The 16,805-nt window shown below is 36.4% G+C and overlaps 1 protein-coding gene across 40 annotated transcripts in view; it reads right to left on the reverse strand.

Moving 5' to 3' along the window:
• Positions 1–16,805, reverse strand: part of RIMS2 (regulating synaptic membrane exocytosis 2) — a 446,716-nt gene that overhangs the window by 163,700 nt on the left and 266,211 nt on the right. For all 40 annotated transcript variants that reach the window (XM_063389634.1, XM_063389477.1, XM_063389557.1 and 37 more), the window contains one exon: positions 8,504–8,572. In XM_063389634.1, the coding sequence (XP_063245704.1) occupies positions 8,504–8,572 (69 nt within the window). The remainder of the gene's footprint in view (positions 1–8,503; positions 8,573–16,805) is intronic.

A 16,805-nucleotide genomic window follows, 5' to 3' on the forward strand; every position in this document is an offset into this window, starting at 1 on the left:
TGAAGAACTACAGCCCGTGGGATGAACTTAAATTGGAGAAGTTAATGAAGGACTCTCTCATGAGAGGGACCTCACTCTGGAGCACAGGAACAGCATGAAGGGTTCTCCCCCTGAGGCGGAAGGAGCAGCAGAGACAACGTGTGGTGAACTGACTGCAACCCCCATTCCCATCTCCCTGTGCAGCTGAGAGGGAGGCGGTAGAGAACCAGGAGTGATGTTGAGACCAGAGAGAAGGAAGGGGGGGGGGGATAGTTTTTAAATTTCAGGGGGTTGTTTTCTCATTATCCTATTCTGATATTATTGGCGATAAAATAATTTCTCTGAGTTGTCTGTTTTGCCCATGACCATAACTGCTGAGTGATCTCCTCCTGTCCTTATCTCAACCCACAAGTCTTCCATTATACTTTCTCTCCTGTATCCAGCTCATGAGAACAGTGATGGAGCCATGTTGGCAGCCACTTGACACCTGGCCAGGGTCAATCCACCACACATAAATGAGCAGCAAGTTATTATAAACTTCTAGACATTGAAATAAAAAACATGATTTACAGTACAAGAACACAGAGAGAAGTATTGTCTTATTATCCTAATAATGCACATCTATTGACAGAAAAGACAGGTTGTTCTTTGTATTCCACATACGCAAGGAGAACTTGTTGCGTTTGGAGACAGCAAACAATGCAGAGTAGTAATATGAAGAAACAGGTAAATCCTTTGAAAAAAATCAGCAGTTTATATAACATTTGGTATGTAGAAACATTAAAGTATGAGGGAAATGAGCAATACCATAAGGTTTTCTAGGTGAATAAACATAATGAAGGGCAAGGTAATCAATTAACAAAACACAAACAAAAACCTCCTTTAAAATTCTAAAAAATGCTAAAAAAGTCTAAAAAGTTCCTAGATGTGAGAACAAGTACATCAAAAGTATTGAGTTTACTAAATCTGCACATAGAAACAAATTAATTACTTTTAAACAAAAAGCCTCCTTCAGTTCTGATTTGTTATGGTAGTTGACCACTTGAGCAGTATTGTTGCAATAAATCAAAATATGTGACTTTGTAATTAACTGTCAAGTCTAATCCTGATCAAATAAGTGCTTTACATCAGTCTGGAGGTAGACATGCAGTGCTTTCTGGTAACTAACATTAGCACTGCTTCCTTATGACAATAACAAAACAATCAGCATTCCTAGCAATTTTGCTAAATTTTGATAATTTTTTGCTACATTTTTTGAAGAAAACTAGATGTGTTTAGCTGTGATCAAAGAAAGAGAATAATACTGTCTAATAATATCGTTTCCAGAAAACAGACTTTGACATTCATAATTCATTTATCTAAAACAAAAATCATTATATTTACAACCTCCTATTTTGCCAAAAGGTCACACTGAAAAGCAGCTGTTTGAGTAAGACAACCCACTAACATGGGTTAATGAGATAATTTCAAAGCTATCCTTCAGTTTTGTAGAGTTAATGTAGATCTGATTTAACTTCCTGTACTGTAGAAAGTTAACTGGATTTAACCTCCAATTTCAAAAATATTGCACATCCTGGAAATAAAGTTAGAGAAGGTAAGTAAAAACATTTTCTCATAAAAAGAAATTATGAACAGAAAAGACAGATCATAAGTGCAGCTTGACCAATGAGTTGATATTGAGCAAAGCAGATAGTTACTTATAGCAGTAGTAAAAATAGGATAAACATTATCCTGCTTGCAGCTATAAATATTGAGTCATTACCATAGAATCAAAGGCTCTATAACTATGGCAAGCCTCTTAAATCAACAGAGAGAGTACACAGAACCTGATAATCAGTGTAGAGATAATCAGCGATAAACAACTGTGAGCTGCAGACACCTAAAAGACAGGCACATGACCAAGATAACTGCAATGCCACCACCTTCTTCTTTCAGGGGAAGGTTTCATTAAAAACTGATACATATGAAAGAGGGATTTTACAAAGCACATTAAATACAGTTTCTTCAGACAGGAAGTTTTAGTTTTATCTGATTTGAGACTATTAATATATGTGACCTAAAGTAGTAATCCACATAGTATAGCTGTACTGTGCTACTATTATGCTACCAGGGTACATGTTCAGTAAATACTGATGCTTGAATTGTTATTAAATTATGAATCTTTCAGGCACAAAATTGCAAAAAATCATAAATTTCCAAATATTAGGTTGACATCAACAGCCCTAAAACAGCCCTAAAAAGAATTAATTGAAGTGCAAGAATGAAGATTTTAGTTTAGATGCCTTGCTGCTTGATTTACTTGAAACTCTTAGTATGAAAATTGTTCTAGAAAGGCAGTACTGGAATGGCTGTTCGTCACAGGTGACAGAATTGACTTGTTTGTGACACTGATGCTAAGCAGTGTTTTCTCCACTTCAGCATCTGTACTTGATTGAGGTGTCACACTTTCACATATTTAACTTTTTAACATTCATGTGGTTGGGCTTAGAACAAGCACTAATTAAAAATAATTATATAATCAAATTGCCAGAAATGCTTAACATACCAAGACTTCACACATGGGCACTTTGGAGAGAGTTCAGTTCTTTCATACAAATGTGCTCAGATTCTAGGGTGATTTGAACATCTAAATGAAGAATTTAGATGTACTCTAAAAAAAATTGCTGACGGTCACTGATCAATTAATTAAATTATTAATATATGAATACTTTATAAGTTGAAGATACATTGCTTGGGGAAATTTTTTTGCATCAAAATATTATTCTGCAAATATGGGAAGAATGAATGTACCGTGAAAGGAATGAGTGAACATTACAGAGGGAACAACTGGTTACTTGCTGCATAGCAGCTCAGTTCCTCACAAATATATATAGCTCTACAGCACTGATTGCATTTATGGGCCCATTACACTTGAGACAATTCTTTTCTTATGGAAAAGCATTCCCACACAGTAGTAAACTAGAGCTTGCTGAGTTTTCAGTGCTGTTCCTATACTCAGTATGACATGCAAATCTTGGGGAAAAAAAGCCAAACCATAACAGACACTATAAAGATTTTTCTTTTTAGTTAAGCACTCATCAATGTATGTTTGCATCTGTCCAACAGGTCCCCCAAAATAGCCTCCTCTTCACACTGTTGATTGGAATTTACCAGTCTTTTCTTGTAGCATTCCCTTTTTAGAAGGGCTCTTCATCACAACTGTAACCTACCCCAACAAGTCTTTCCCTTATATGAGAAGTATCCACTAAGAGCATCTCTGGTAGGAATGCAACTTCACTGCAATTTTCATTGCTATTTATGCCTTTGTCACTCCATATTTATAGGGCTGTGGTAAAATATAAACTAACATACCAAGCTCATATTTCCTTAACTTTCATCAAAGAGAATGCTATTGATAATTAGTAACAATCTGAAAATAGAACTTGAATCAAGTTACATCTTTACTTTCAAAGTGGAGTGTTACAGCTTATATTTAAAAATAGTTTTGACTAGTTTAAATTAGTTTAAGGAAAAGCATTGAGAGAATTTGGGTGTTTGAAGAGAAAGATGATTTGTCTTCTGAGGAAATGATATTGAATTATTTCTTTTTTTTAAAAAAAATAAAAGTATCACATTCAAAATTTAAATAAGAGAATAAACATGTAAAATGGGAAGTATGCATTAAGAAATAAACCTAAAAATGCAAGAAAAGCTTGAAGAATTATAATAATGTGCAAAGAACACCAGGCATAAAGTTGTAAATAATATATACATTATTTGTTTGAAAGAAAGGAAAATGGTTAAAGATCCATTGATCTAGGGGGTCAGCATAAGGATTCTAACATGGCTTGAATTTCAGTTTGGGAGGGGGTTTTTTTGATACATAGACTAACATTTTTAACTCAAGGGAGAGCCCAGAAAGAATAGATTTTAGAGCAAGGCATTTGGTATTATCATATAATAAAATAAAAAACTTGTCAGTGTTTATGTCTGAAGATACTGGGCTTTTGGGTCACTACAGGTTCCCATTTAGGGCTAGCTGGTGATCTACAATGAAATCCGTATTTTAGTAGGGATAGAAGTAATCCACTCTGTGTGCTAATGCTGTAAGATGTCTCTACAGGCAGTTGATTTCAATCTGTAAACAAAGTGTTTTCTGCATCTGCTTTGAGAAGCAATCATCCACAGGATTCAGGCATAAAAATTCAGCCCATGTTATCAGCAAATAGAGAAAAAGATATTTCCTCTGCAGCAAAGGCTGCAACATGACAGAGAAAGAATTCTTTTGAACAAAGGATTCCTCTGGTGTTTTGAGAAGTGAAGCAAAAATGGATAATTGCTTTTCATTCACCTTCAAACACAGAAATATTTTTGTAAGTTCAATAATAAATTCTGTACTGATCATTATTGGTTTTTTCCTTATTTACTTGGCTCTAACTATCCTCTGAATAAATAACTTCTTTGTATTCTTATTTTCTCCTGAAACAGACAGCTATCTTCCGCATAAGGATAAAAACTTATCACTATAAATGTTTTTTTTCTCAAAACTGGAGACTGCATTCTTTTACTTGGCAAAGCTCTTCTCTCTAGAGACTTGTAATGCAGTCTATGCAGAATTCACTGCCTTACATTATTCCATGATTCATCTGTTGAAACATATCTCAGATTACAAGTGTTTCATAATACATAATCTGTTGTAATGCAGATGAGATATTGGTATAGAACTGAATTTTAAATAATATCTCACTTAATATTTTAGTGTTACAAAAATAATAGGTGAGAATTTTATGATTAATGGTCTTGACAACACATGTCTCTGTCCATAAAGTCAGACTCAGTAGGTTGCTTGTATTCCCTAGGTTCAACATATACTATAAAGTATCTGGGAAGAAAACTATTCAGAAGTTATAGTCCATATTCATTGAATTTGCTAACTGTAATGTGTGCTTAACTTTGGACATTAAAAGAAAAAAAAACCACCCAAAAAGCCAACCTGTCTTTCACTGAATTGCATTTATTGTTATAGTATAAATGATGTTTTGTAAACTTTTCTGACATTTAAAAAAAATCAATATAAAATAGTGTATCACTTCTATCAAAAAGGACATAAGAGCATTCTAAAGGGCAGGTGAAGATGCTGATGTACTCCCACCCAGAACTGCTGGTGACAGACAACTTTGAGGGCCAAGGTTTATAGTTCATGACAGCAAAATAAATGTTTTAAATTGTTTGAGACCAATCTAAAGGCATAACCAGAACTGCTAATGCTGCTCATTCCAGTATCCTATTGTAAGGCTAATGCCAGGAAAGATGAAATATAACAGAGACTCTGTTCTAGTGTTTCCCAGGATGAATGTATATTATATTTGAAGAGAGCTATTTTATAATCTATTAAAAATTTCTTTTAAAATATATAATATATTATAACCCTTTGGGACAATTGTGCTGTTGGAGAATACAAGTGTAGCCAGAAAAAAGACATTGAAGTTTTTCAATCTGTTTATCACTATTTTCTGAAAAGCCTTTCCTGTTGACAGAAACAACAGACTGAAGTTTATCACATTTGTCTAAGCACACTAAGATCCAAGCCACAAGAAGTGATAGTTTTTGTAAATAATTTTTCCAAGAGATCATAAAATCATAGAATGGTTTGAATTGGAAGGGAACTTCAAAGGACTTCTAGTCAACCATTATGAATAAAAGTAAACTGAAGAGGAGCAAAAAGATAACTTTTATTTTTTTGAAGGTTTCTGGAGTTTAGTTCAGGTGTGATTCTAGGAATTAATTTTATGGAAAAGATGACTGAGAGTACTCGAAAGATGTTGGCAAGCTTACTTCATGTAATGCACTATTTATATAGCAGACAGAAGAAGAGCAAAGTGTCATGTTAAATAAAACCTGAAAAAACAAAATGAAAGAACTGGGGTAAGTAAGAAAGAAAGAAAACAAAGAGAGACAAATGCTTTCATGCAAAGAGTGCATCTATTTAAACCAAGAATGCGATGAGTCTACTATCAAATAGAAGAACGTTAAATGATAGAGGGTATGATAAGGAGAGTGGATGGTAAGACAAGACAAGACTAAACCAGAAGACTTACAAACATAGTGACAGCAGCACAAAGAAAGTAAGGCACTAAATTAATATTTCAAAATCTAAAAACCATCAAATTTTCCTACCTACACAGCCAGGCTGAATTAAAATGCAACTAAGGTATAGAATCGTTCAGAAAAAATTCAACAGCTTAAAGATCCTAAAAAACGAAAGGTGTGTCAGAAACTCAGGTAAGGGAAGTAGGCTCATTCACTGAACTGTAAAGACCATAATTTTACAGTTGTTAAAAGATAAGTTTATTAAATCAAAGCTGTAAATCTAGGTGCTTCATAAGACTCCTGCTGATGTTCAAGCACCTGGTAAAAAATTCTGCAAAACTTGGTACTTTTTTCCAGGACAGGAAAAAAATGTCAATTTCAAAATGATACTACACTGAGCAGTCTAGAAATATATCCATTAAATCCAGTTATTTCCTACCTTTATTTTTAAGCTCCTAAATTAGATTGATAATTTTTTTAAATTTAACTGACCCACAGCAATATGAAAGTACTTATTTTGGGGAGGACAGGCAATTTGAATGCCTTAGAGACTACTAAGTACTGACAGAAAGACATCTGTCATCCGAGACAAAAAGCCCATCATTACTGTACTGAAAGTACAGTAAATAGGTACGAAGGACTTCTGAGGATGGCTGCCTCTGGTTCCAGTACTTCACACCACTCTGGCTACATATCCTTCCTGTGTTCTGACTGTAATAAAGCAAACAGGAGAGTGAGAATATAAAAATGCTTTAAGTTTTCCTTAATAGGTTTCAAATTAAGGTAATGATCTGAAAACTGAGCCTGTTACTGTTTGAAGATAAATGTTTTAAGGAACACAGAAACTTTAAGTGGTTTTGCCGGCCCAGTGTTCTTTTTTTTATCTGGTAAAGCTGCTGGAATCTTAGCACAAATGTGACTTGCCCTGTTTATATCACAAAGTCTGTAAAATTTTACGTCGATTTAAAAAAGGGGCTTTTTCATAAAACTTATATGCTGTTTATTATTGGGGGGGAAAAAAAGAGTTATCTCCTTATCCCAGCAAGTGCAAGCCTGGAATAGTAACACACCAAGGGTCAAAAATTAAGCACAGCCTATGGGCTGATCATGAAATAGCTAGAAATAAAAGCATGACTAGGTAGATAAAACAGAAATGCATCTGAGCTGAGACTGGTAACAGTTTTTAAAACAAGTCTAGGGCAACTCATATAATTAGGTAATTCACTAATTATCTGGATTTATCAATATTTGGTTTCACACCATCTCATGATATTCAGTATTGCCTATCTCATCTCTTTCTATTCTCTCTAGTCCCAAGGTGAGCTGTACTCCTCATTCCTCTTCCCTATTTCCCCTTCCTTAGCCTCCAGCAGAATGCACTATATATACCCCTTGTGCTGACAGGTGGCTGTGTGGCAGGAACACGCTTGGACTGACCTCAGTGGATCACAGCCTTACAGCTGCTGTGCAGAACAGACAGGTTCTACTGCTCAGCCTTTACAAGTAAGGCCCAAACCCCACCAACACTTGAGCTGGAACTCACCCAAGAGAACCAGAAACTGCCTAGCACAGAAAAGTCTGTGTGTTAAAAATCTCAGAACAGCAGCCGGGTAACAGAATATTCACTGAGTTGTGTACCCCACTGTGCTGATAGCAGCAGCCCTGAGTACTGGCGGCACAGCTGCCCCCTTTGAATGGGATACTGAAAATGTCTTCCTGAAAGAGTTGTCCAGCAATGGAACAGGCTGCCCAGGGAAGGGGTGGAGTCACCATTCCTGTGGGTGTTTAAAAGTTGTGGCTTTGGGACTCAGGGACAAGGTTTAGTAGTGGACTTTGCAGTTCTAGCAATTGCACTTGATCCAACCTAAAAATGTCTATGATTCTGTAATCTTAAATATATTCTCTGCTGTAGTCATCAAAAGCATGTGTTTATGCTTTTTTCATTTTCAGATATGATTATTTTTTTATCTAGTATTATCCTTTCTCTTAGAAGAGGAGACATGCTCTTTGACATGATAACTTTTTTCTCAAGTAGGCTCAGTTCCAATACTTAGTGAAACATTATCTTCTATCTCCTGTCCTTCCTTAAATGTTCATGTTTCAGACCTTTGGCAGTGTTATTATTCCATCATGAAATTTTACAGGATATATCAAACACGAATGACTGTCAAAAAAAATTAAATGAACACTTTTTGACATTTCTTAAAAACACCACCTTTATGCTATTTGTATCATTTTATAAAAACAATAAGGACATTCACACTCTGACTTTTTTCCCCCATTAGTAATTTTTGAGATTAGATATGAATTATGCATAATATTCATCTTGTGTCTCTTAAAAGAATATATAACTAAATTCCACTTATTGTTCATCACAAAAACATTGCAAAATTCATAATAAATTATAAATAAATAGTTCTACTGAACATGGACAAGTAAATTTAAACATTAGTACCTGAAACAACACCAATTCCATCATCACAGTCATAATCAGAGACTTCACTGTCACTGATTCTTTTCGATCCTGGAAAAAGAAAAGACATAATTTTCCTTCCTGCATGTTAAAACTATCCTCTGTCAATAATATTTAAATAAATGTATGGATTTCATACTAGACCATGAAGCATTAACATCAGCATTTAAAGGTAATTATTCATATTATAATTATTGCACATATATGACTGCACCAATTATTTCAGCTGAATCTTTCAAGTAATATAAAATGAAATGCTGAAATACATTTCCACAACATTTCTTTTATGAAATATTTTTATATATTTTATATTCATTCCATATACACAGATATTTGTATTCGTTCCATAGAGAAACTGGCATCACACTGTTCATCTTCCAAGTTTTCCTATAAAAGGCACCATACCTCCCCAAAGTCTCTGAATAACAAAAAGATTATTAATAATAATAATATTAAATGCATGTATTACTTTCTTTGAGTGCTTAATAAGGATTATCAGGAGAAAAGGCAGCTTCACACATATAGTGCACCATGGAACACAAGAAAACTATTAAATGTATACCTGCCAAAATAGCTACAGATGAGTTGGCAAAAGCAGATTCCACTTCCATGATTAGAGCCCAAAGGTAGGTCACATAGGACAAGTAAATATGTCACGTTTTGTTCAGCCTAAATCTACTTCAGTCTTCTGTGGAATCTTTTAAACAGTATTTTATTGCTGATATCAGGGTTAAACACTGGCATATGACTGACAATTATTCCTTTACTTCTTTTAAATGTGAAAAAATCCCTGTTCTTCAGCAAGGTGGTGTGTCTATTTTAAGTTTCTGAGCAACTAAAAATGGGTAATTAAAAGGCAGAAACTTTAATTGTCACCACACCTCCAATCACGTACAAGATTTTATTTTCCTGCCTCACAACAATTTTTCTGAAAAATTTAGACACAAAAAGATCAGTAAAAACCTTGGAGCAAACCTGAAGAAGTCCAGGACAAAGCAATCTTAATGTTCTGAGTGACTGGCACAGAAGGATGTCTACTCTCCTTTCCCAAAACAAAACTGGGAGAACATGTATTAAGAGGGGTTTTGACAAAAATAAAGAGTTTTCAACACAAAGCATCTTTAGAAATTATTTGAATTATAAGGACTGCTGTCATTTTTTAGACCACTGAATATTTGTTTACCTACCCACTAAAGAATAGTGGAAGGTGATTCTTTCGCAAAAAGAGTGTGCTTACAAGATCTGAGACTATTCCTAAGCCATCCTGTTTACAATAAGTAATCAACTTATTCTCCAAAAATACATATAAATTTCATTTTTAGTCGCAGTATTCCCTTGCCCTCTGTAATATTCTATGCCAGTAAATTCCACAGTTTGAGTATGCATTGTGTACAATCAACTTCCCTATATTTATTTCTATTACATTATTTCAGACCATGCCTTCCAAGCTTTTTTATTCTCAGAAACATGAATCAGTGTTCTGTGTTCTTCTGTAGTTATCCCTTTGGTTTGCATTTTTTTGAGCTGAAATATCAATCTTTGATTCCTTTACATATGCAAACCATTCCATGTTTCTGATTGTTTCTGCTGTATTTGTTTGTATATTTTCTATTTCTTCTGTGCCTTTTATGAGATGTCATTGCAGCAATTAAGATGTGGATGTATGAATTTATAATCTAGACTGCAGACTATTTCTTTAAGGACAAAAATTCCCCAGTTTAAAACTTATTCAATTAAGAAGTGGTGTAAATGTGATATGTGCCAGTTCTTAGACAACAACATAGCCTGCCAATACATTATGCAATTTCAGTAAAGAAATTTCAGTTGTGTTTATTTAATTGCACTAAAGGTTGACGCTTTCCTAACAAATAGGAAATTAAAATTAGTTCAGAGAAAGTAATGCAATTCTCATATGGCAGCTCAGTTTCTTACAAAATTTTAAAAATAGCCATGCTACTATGGGTAGGGGACGAGTATCTTTGCATTCAAGAAATAACAAGCAAAGTCTTTCTCTAAAACAAAAAATTACAAGCAAGTGATGACAATTACCACTCAAGAAGACATAGAAGATGAGGGCAGAAATGAAGGAAAAGGTTTCTACCTCCTCTGATTATTTTCTTAATTATAGTATTACAAGGGCCCAGTCTCTCTTTTTCCCCAAAGAAAGCATCCATTCCACCTGTGATGCTGCCTCTGTTGCCATTTTCAGGAGAACCTTCTACTAGTGTAGTGATACATGTGCCAGTGAGCAAGAAGGATTAGTCTCCATTCTTCTTAGCCACTGATTCAAATCCGGGTCATTAAATGAGGACAATATTTGTGACCAAACACTAAGAAAGAGAGCCCTACTAGTTGGCTGGGGTTTGGCTGGGACCTGAAACGCAAAAGCCACCAAAGGGAGTGCAAAGCAGGGGAAATCTTTTGGTGACCCTGACACTGATCAGGCAGCAGGTCTGTGCCTGCTGTGCAGAGATGCCAAGAATGTCACTCAGGCCCTCTCAGGGAGAGGATTGTGGAATGGGAAGATGAGGGCAATTGAGTTTGCTGATGATCGGCACGTAGCTGCCTGGAAAGGTTTTCATCATGAAAGATGTAAAAAGGCTGAATCAACTATGATTTTAATAGATGTCATTTACCATCAACTAAGTCATTCTTATGAATGAATCTAATTAATTACAACTGAGGTTGCTTTTTATTTATGTTTATATTTACAGCTAAGTACATCTGCTATAACATATTTTTAGAATATTATATTCTGCATTCAGGAGGAGATATTTGCATCTTTGAGGATGAAAATAGTCAGCTGTTGTCACAGTGGGCTCTAGACTTCCCAGCTGTGTAACTAAAATTATAAATTGTTGTAGTCACACGATACATCTGGCAGAAAAGAGATTAATAAGCTTCAACAGACCACAGGTATAAAAGCTAGGGGTTTTTTTCTCTCTTTCTCTCTCTCTCTTTCTCTCTCTCTCTCTGTCTTCTCAGACCATATCTACCTCTTCCAGAATCTCCTAATACCTCAGCTCTACATCATCTTTCAGGATGTGGAGAGCCAAGCTTCAGGGAAGAGCCAGGGCAAGAAAAATGAATGGGCCAGGATTAAAAGCTGCCCATGGATGGAAGTAGAAAAAGAACAAAAGCAAGGGAAGAATCAGATTTCAGTCATTTCTCAAACTGTCTTTTGCCTTTGCAAAGAGGAGAGCCTCTTGTAACACATGACATCCTTGAATACGAAAGCTTGATCTGTAAGATGAGACATGAAACATGTTCCATACAGATCATCTATCTCCTCAAGGTGCTACAAGCCAGCTCTAACTACTAACAGACTTAAACCAATTTGGAAAAAAAAATCATGTTTAAGTAATATTTTTCATTTCCTTACAAATGTAAATTTACATGGTGGTGAAGAAGTCAGAAGAAACTCAAAGCAGAATTAATTACTTGGTTTTATCTTTGGCAATCAATGTTTCAAGGAAGGAGGAAGGAAAGCATGTCAGTTAAATGTGTAATGTTGAGAACTACTGCCTGGAATATATAACTCCTTCAAAGGAATCAGATTATACATATTTAAAACATCTTCCATTAACTTCAGAAATGGAACAACCTAGAAAGTGCACAGGTCAAAATCCTTTATTGAACCAAGTATTTGAAATGTCAGTATAATGGCTGGCAGATTAGTTTAATATTTCTTGGAATCTTTGCAAGACTAATTTCATCTGCTATATATTAATTTTAGAGGGTAATTTTCTTTTTAACCTATTGACAATGTATATGTGAAGATTTAGGCCTATGTCCCACCTTAGCCATGTCTTTTCAAAGTACTATTTCATTAAGTAATTTGGACCACTGATTACAAAAAAGAGAAAGAGCAATTAATATTTTATCTGGGAAATGTGACATTGAAGCCTCTCACAAATTATTGCAAATTAATATTGTGAATGAAACTGTCCTTTAGTATTTAATTAATATCTTAAACTCTTCGACATATACATTATAAAATATGGCCCTAATAAACAAGGAATTTAAATCCATTCTTATATAAATTCAGTAAAAATCTTATATTCCAAGATACTGTATACAATAAATGAATGCATTGGTGCCAATGGTTTGCTTGTAGTTAACTTTTTATTTGATGCCAATCCACTAGTATGTAGTTTATTTACAAAATGTTATTGGAGGCATTATTGCCCTTTTGTCTGATAACTGGGCAGTAATAGATGTTAAACACAGACTTTGAAGTCCCTTCCACACAGATTAACAATTATTACAGTTATGGACTGAAGGCAAAATAGAGCCCATGCTACTGTAACCCTCAAAAATGCCTTAATTCAGCATAACCCCATTACACTGGGGATAGTGGAACACCCCCATTAGAACTTGTCAAAGTTCAGCGCCCTCCTGCCCTTCCACACATCCCTCCTCCTTTCCTGCAATGCTGCTCAGGCTGCCACCTCACCCAGCACCCCAGCTCTGTGAGAACATATGCACAGCAGAGCTGGAAGGTCACAGCCCTTGAAGTGTAGCTTCCATTGCAGGATTGGGGAGAAACCTCATCATCTTAAAATCCACCAGGACCATTATTTTCAATTGCTATTTAGCAAGTACTTTCCATTTAATTTTTTATTATTTGCATTTTTATTTTCTATTATTGGAAAAGGAATTTATAATACAGTAGTTTCTTAGTATAAAAACATTTCCATTTTTCATCCTCAGGGACGAAATAATGTAAAGAAAAAAAATGAGGTGTTTCATTCAATTTTATGAATGAAACAGGGTTTTTTTTTGTAAACTTTTCATGGGATGCAGTGTTGGTGGCCATGGAAAGATTTAACAACTTCTAAATAAAAACAATATGGGGACAATTGAAAAAATGTTTACAAAATATTCTTTGACTTTACCAAGCCTGTCAAGGTTTAAAAAGCATTTGAACAATATATTTAATAACATGCTTTAGCTTTTGGTCAGCACTGAATGGTTGGGCTCTTGGACTAGATGACTGTGGTAGGTCCCTGACAACTGAAATATTCTATTCTATTTCACCAGAATCCCATTTCCCTCCATAACAACATTTTAAATAATTGGAACTCTCCTAGATGAATGAAACAATATGCAAATATAAGTATTTTCTTACAAAGCAACCAAAATCTGTGGAGGGTTCCAAAAACCTTCTGCCTTCCACACAAAGGTGACACACAGCTTTTCTTCACTCTCTTATTGATATACAGAGGAAATAATACTAAATACTTTCTGTGCTTCATATATTCCCTGCAGACATTTCTGATAGGCCTCAAGAGAAGACTAACACAAGAGGGTCAAAGCTCTGCTAAAGTGCATATGACCAACCAACATAGTTATCAAAATGAACTAGACAGGGATAGAATGAGAAATAAGATTAGTGTGAGTCAGCCTAAATACAGAAGAAAATGCTAAATTTATAGCTTAGGAATTCTGTGCTCTTGCTGTGGAGAAAGAAAAAAAAAAAAATAAAAAGAAATCAGACCAAGCTCCCAATCCTGTCCGTTACAATTCAGGAAGCTTTTACAAGGTTTTGTGGACTCCTTGGGGCAACAAAGGGTAGTGAAGCATGCTTGCAGTTCCTTCCCTGGAGCTCACAGAAGGCCTTCACAACCACTTAAAGTCACTTAGCATTGCCTGTATTCCTTCAATGTTCAAAGCCGACACATAAGCAACCCCGAAAGAGTCTCGTAACAACTGTTTTAAGAATTTGCTCTCTGATATTCATCCAGCCTGTGCCCAAGGGTTCTTAGTGTGAGCTAATTTCTCATGCAGTCCTGCTGTCTCCATGTCAATCTGTCACTTTATTATCCTGCACATAATAGTGGGGTTTAGAGGCTTTCAACCAATTTCATCTACACTGACAGAGCAGTATAAATATGAAATTCTGTTAAGTTCCTACAGATCCTTGAAAATGGTTAGAATAGGATAGATGCAAAAGAAAAAAGAGAGATACAACTTCTGGATAGGAGAGATACAAATCGAAAGTCCTTAATCAAAAAGAAACTTTATCCAGCTAAAATTTGCATCTAATCCACGTGTGGAAGTCCGCAGATGTGACACCAAACATGGTCTCTCCTCATGAGAAGATATTGTAAAACATGAGAAGAATGTGGGATTGTTTCAGGAGAGAAAGGAGTAGAAGAAATATGGGAGACTGACATTAGATGTAATGGAAAATGGATTTTATTAGTACTAATCTGAAGAAAGTTCTGCTCTAAGGGGGTTTTGTTCCTCTCCACCACGGTATGGATCTATTTTCATAACAGTGTGTTTCATTTTTTAAACATAAGTAAAAGATAATTAGTTGAACCAATCCTCAAAGAGAGTCCAATAATTAAAACTGCAAAAACTGCAAAAAATTCCCAAATGAAATTGTGCTGGTTTTGCGTTGATTGACATTTAGTTAGGAGGGATGAAGTCACCCACAGAAGTGATTTTCTAAGAGAAGCTGTTAACAGTTTCTTCCATGCCTGACAAAACCAATCACTGACTAGTTTTGAATACTGACCCCTTATTAAACCCCTAGGAAGCCGAACACGCTTCTGTGAGCACGTTAAAAATCTAACAAAGCCCGGGAAAGTGCTGTTCCTCTTGTTCTGGGAGCAGGTAACAGGCAGTAACAGGCCCAGCCTGTGGCTGGCCTGAGCCAGGCCCTGCTCCAGCATGGCCGGCGCAGCCTGGCAGGGCCAGGCCGGGCCCCTGTGGCTGCGGGGCAGGGGAAGGGGAGGCCATCAGCCCTGCTGCTGCTGTGATCCCACCCGCTTCCAGCCCCCAGCACAGCCTCTGAAGGATCCTCCACCATAAACAACCCTGGCCGCCACTACTGAGTCACCTTGCCAAGAGGCTGTCCCAGCACCGTGAGAGATCATGTGGCTGAGACCAGGGGTGTCCCTGCAGCCATGCAGGGAGCAGCCCCACGGCTGGAACTGAAGGCAGCAGGAGCTGCAGACCAGGGGCCCTGAGGTCCTGGCACAGCCCCCAGCACGGCCTGAAATCCATCACTGTGACTGATTCGGCCACCGCTGACCACCTTGACCATCTACAGGCCCCGGGCAAGATACTAACTCTTTCATTGCACAGATGAAACTTGCAGGACATTGAACTACTCTCAGGTGAGAGAAAAGGACAGAGTGAAGACATGTAGAGAGACAATGCAAAGACACCAAGGTCCGTGAAGAAGGAGTCAAGTCCCAGTTGGAGGAGAATGAGAAGTTGCCTTAGTCTTAGGCTGAAACTCTTTTGCGAGGCAATGGTGATGGACTGTGAAACACTAGAATATCCCTCGAATTCATGGATACAGTATGGGGAGACAGAGTGTTCAAATCGCAGACATGAGCAAAGTCTGATTCATACTGAAACAAGTAGATGTTGAAGTAGCTGTGATCTCATGAGAAGCTTGAACAGAGAGAGATGAGAGTGATGAAAGATCCTCTGCCCCCAGGGAAAGAAGAAGACCTCTTTTCCTAGAGATGAAGATGATTTCGGAGACAGATGAAGAGAACCTTTGCTTTGAACATCTCGTCCTTAAAACAGTACCCCATGAGTTTGACATGGCCTATGAATGCAACTGTGGAAGGCTGCATGAGAGGGAGGGACTTCACGAATGCAGATTCGCAGGTGGCTGCTATTCATGAGAATTGAAGCCACATGAGAACTGTTTTCTTGTGGAGAAGTCTCGATGACATGGCAAAAGAGATCCTCTCCCTAAGAGAACTGATGAAAGACTATTTTAGAGGTGGTCAACTGACCTGAGTCCTAAGGTTTGCCTCTGTATGTTGTCAGTGGAAAAGAAAAGAAGGTTGTGGGAGGAGGAGAAGGTTCAGAAGGTTTTATTCTGATTCTTATTTTTTTTCTTCTTTTTGTAGTTTTGTTAATAAAGCTTTCTTTATACTCTTTTAAGTTTGAGCCTGTTTTGCTCTTCTCCTAATCCCATCTCACAGCAGAAAAAGAGTAAATAATTCTAGTGGACACTCAACCCACCATGCATTATTTGGTGCATTTGCCGAGAAATGAAAAAATTGACTAACCAGTCAAAACCACTACACTAAATTGGTGTTTTTACCCGATTTGACCTGAAACTGCCACAGAAATGCACTACAAAATTTAAGTTGGTAAAAACTGTATGATATTAATTTACTTATATGTAATTAAGGCAGATTCCTCAGAGCTGGATTTGCAATGGGAGATTTATATCAACAAGAAAGTGTAAAAATATACACCAGTGTAAATACTGATTTTGCCAGTACTTCACTTACCCCATGTCTGT

This window comes from Prinia subflava, chromosome 1, assembly GCF_021018805.1.
Source record: "Prinia subflava isolate CZ2003 ecotype Zambia chromosome 1, Cam_Psub_1.2, whole genome shotgun sequence".
In the NCBI taxonomy this organism is placed as follows: domain Eukaryota; kingdom Metazoa; phylum Chordata; class Aves; order Passeriformes; family Cisticolidae; genus Prinia; species Prinia subflava.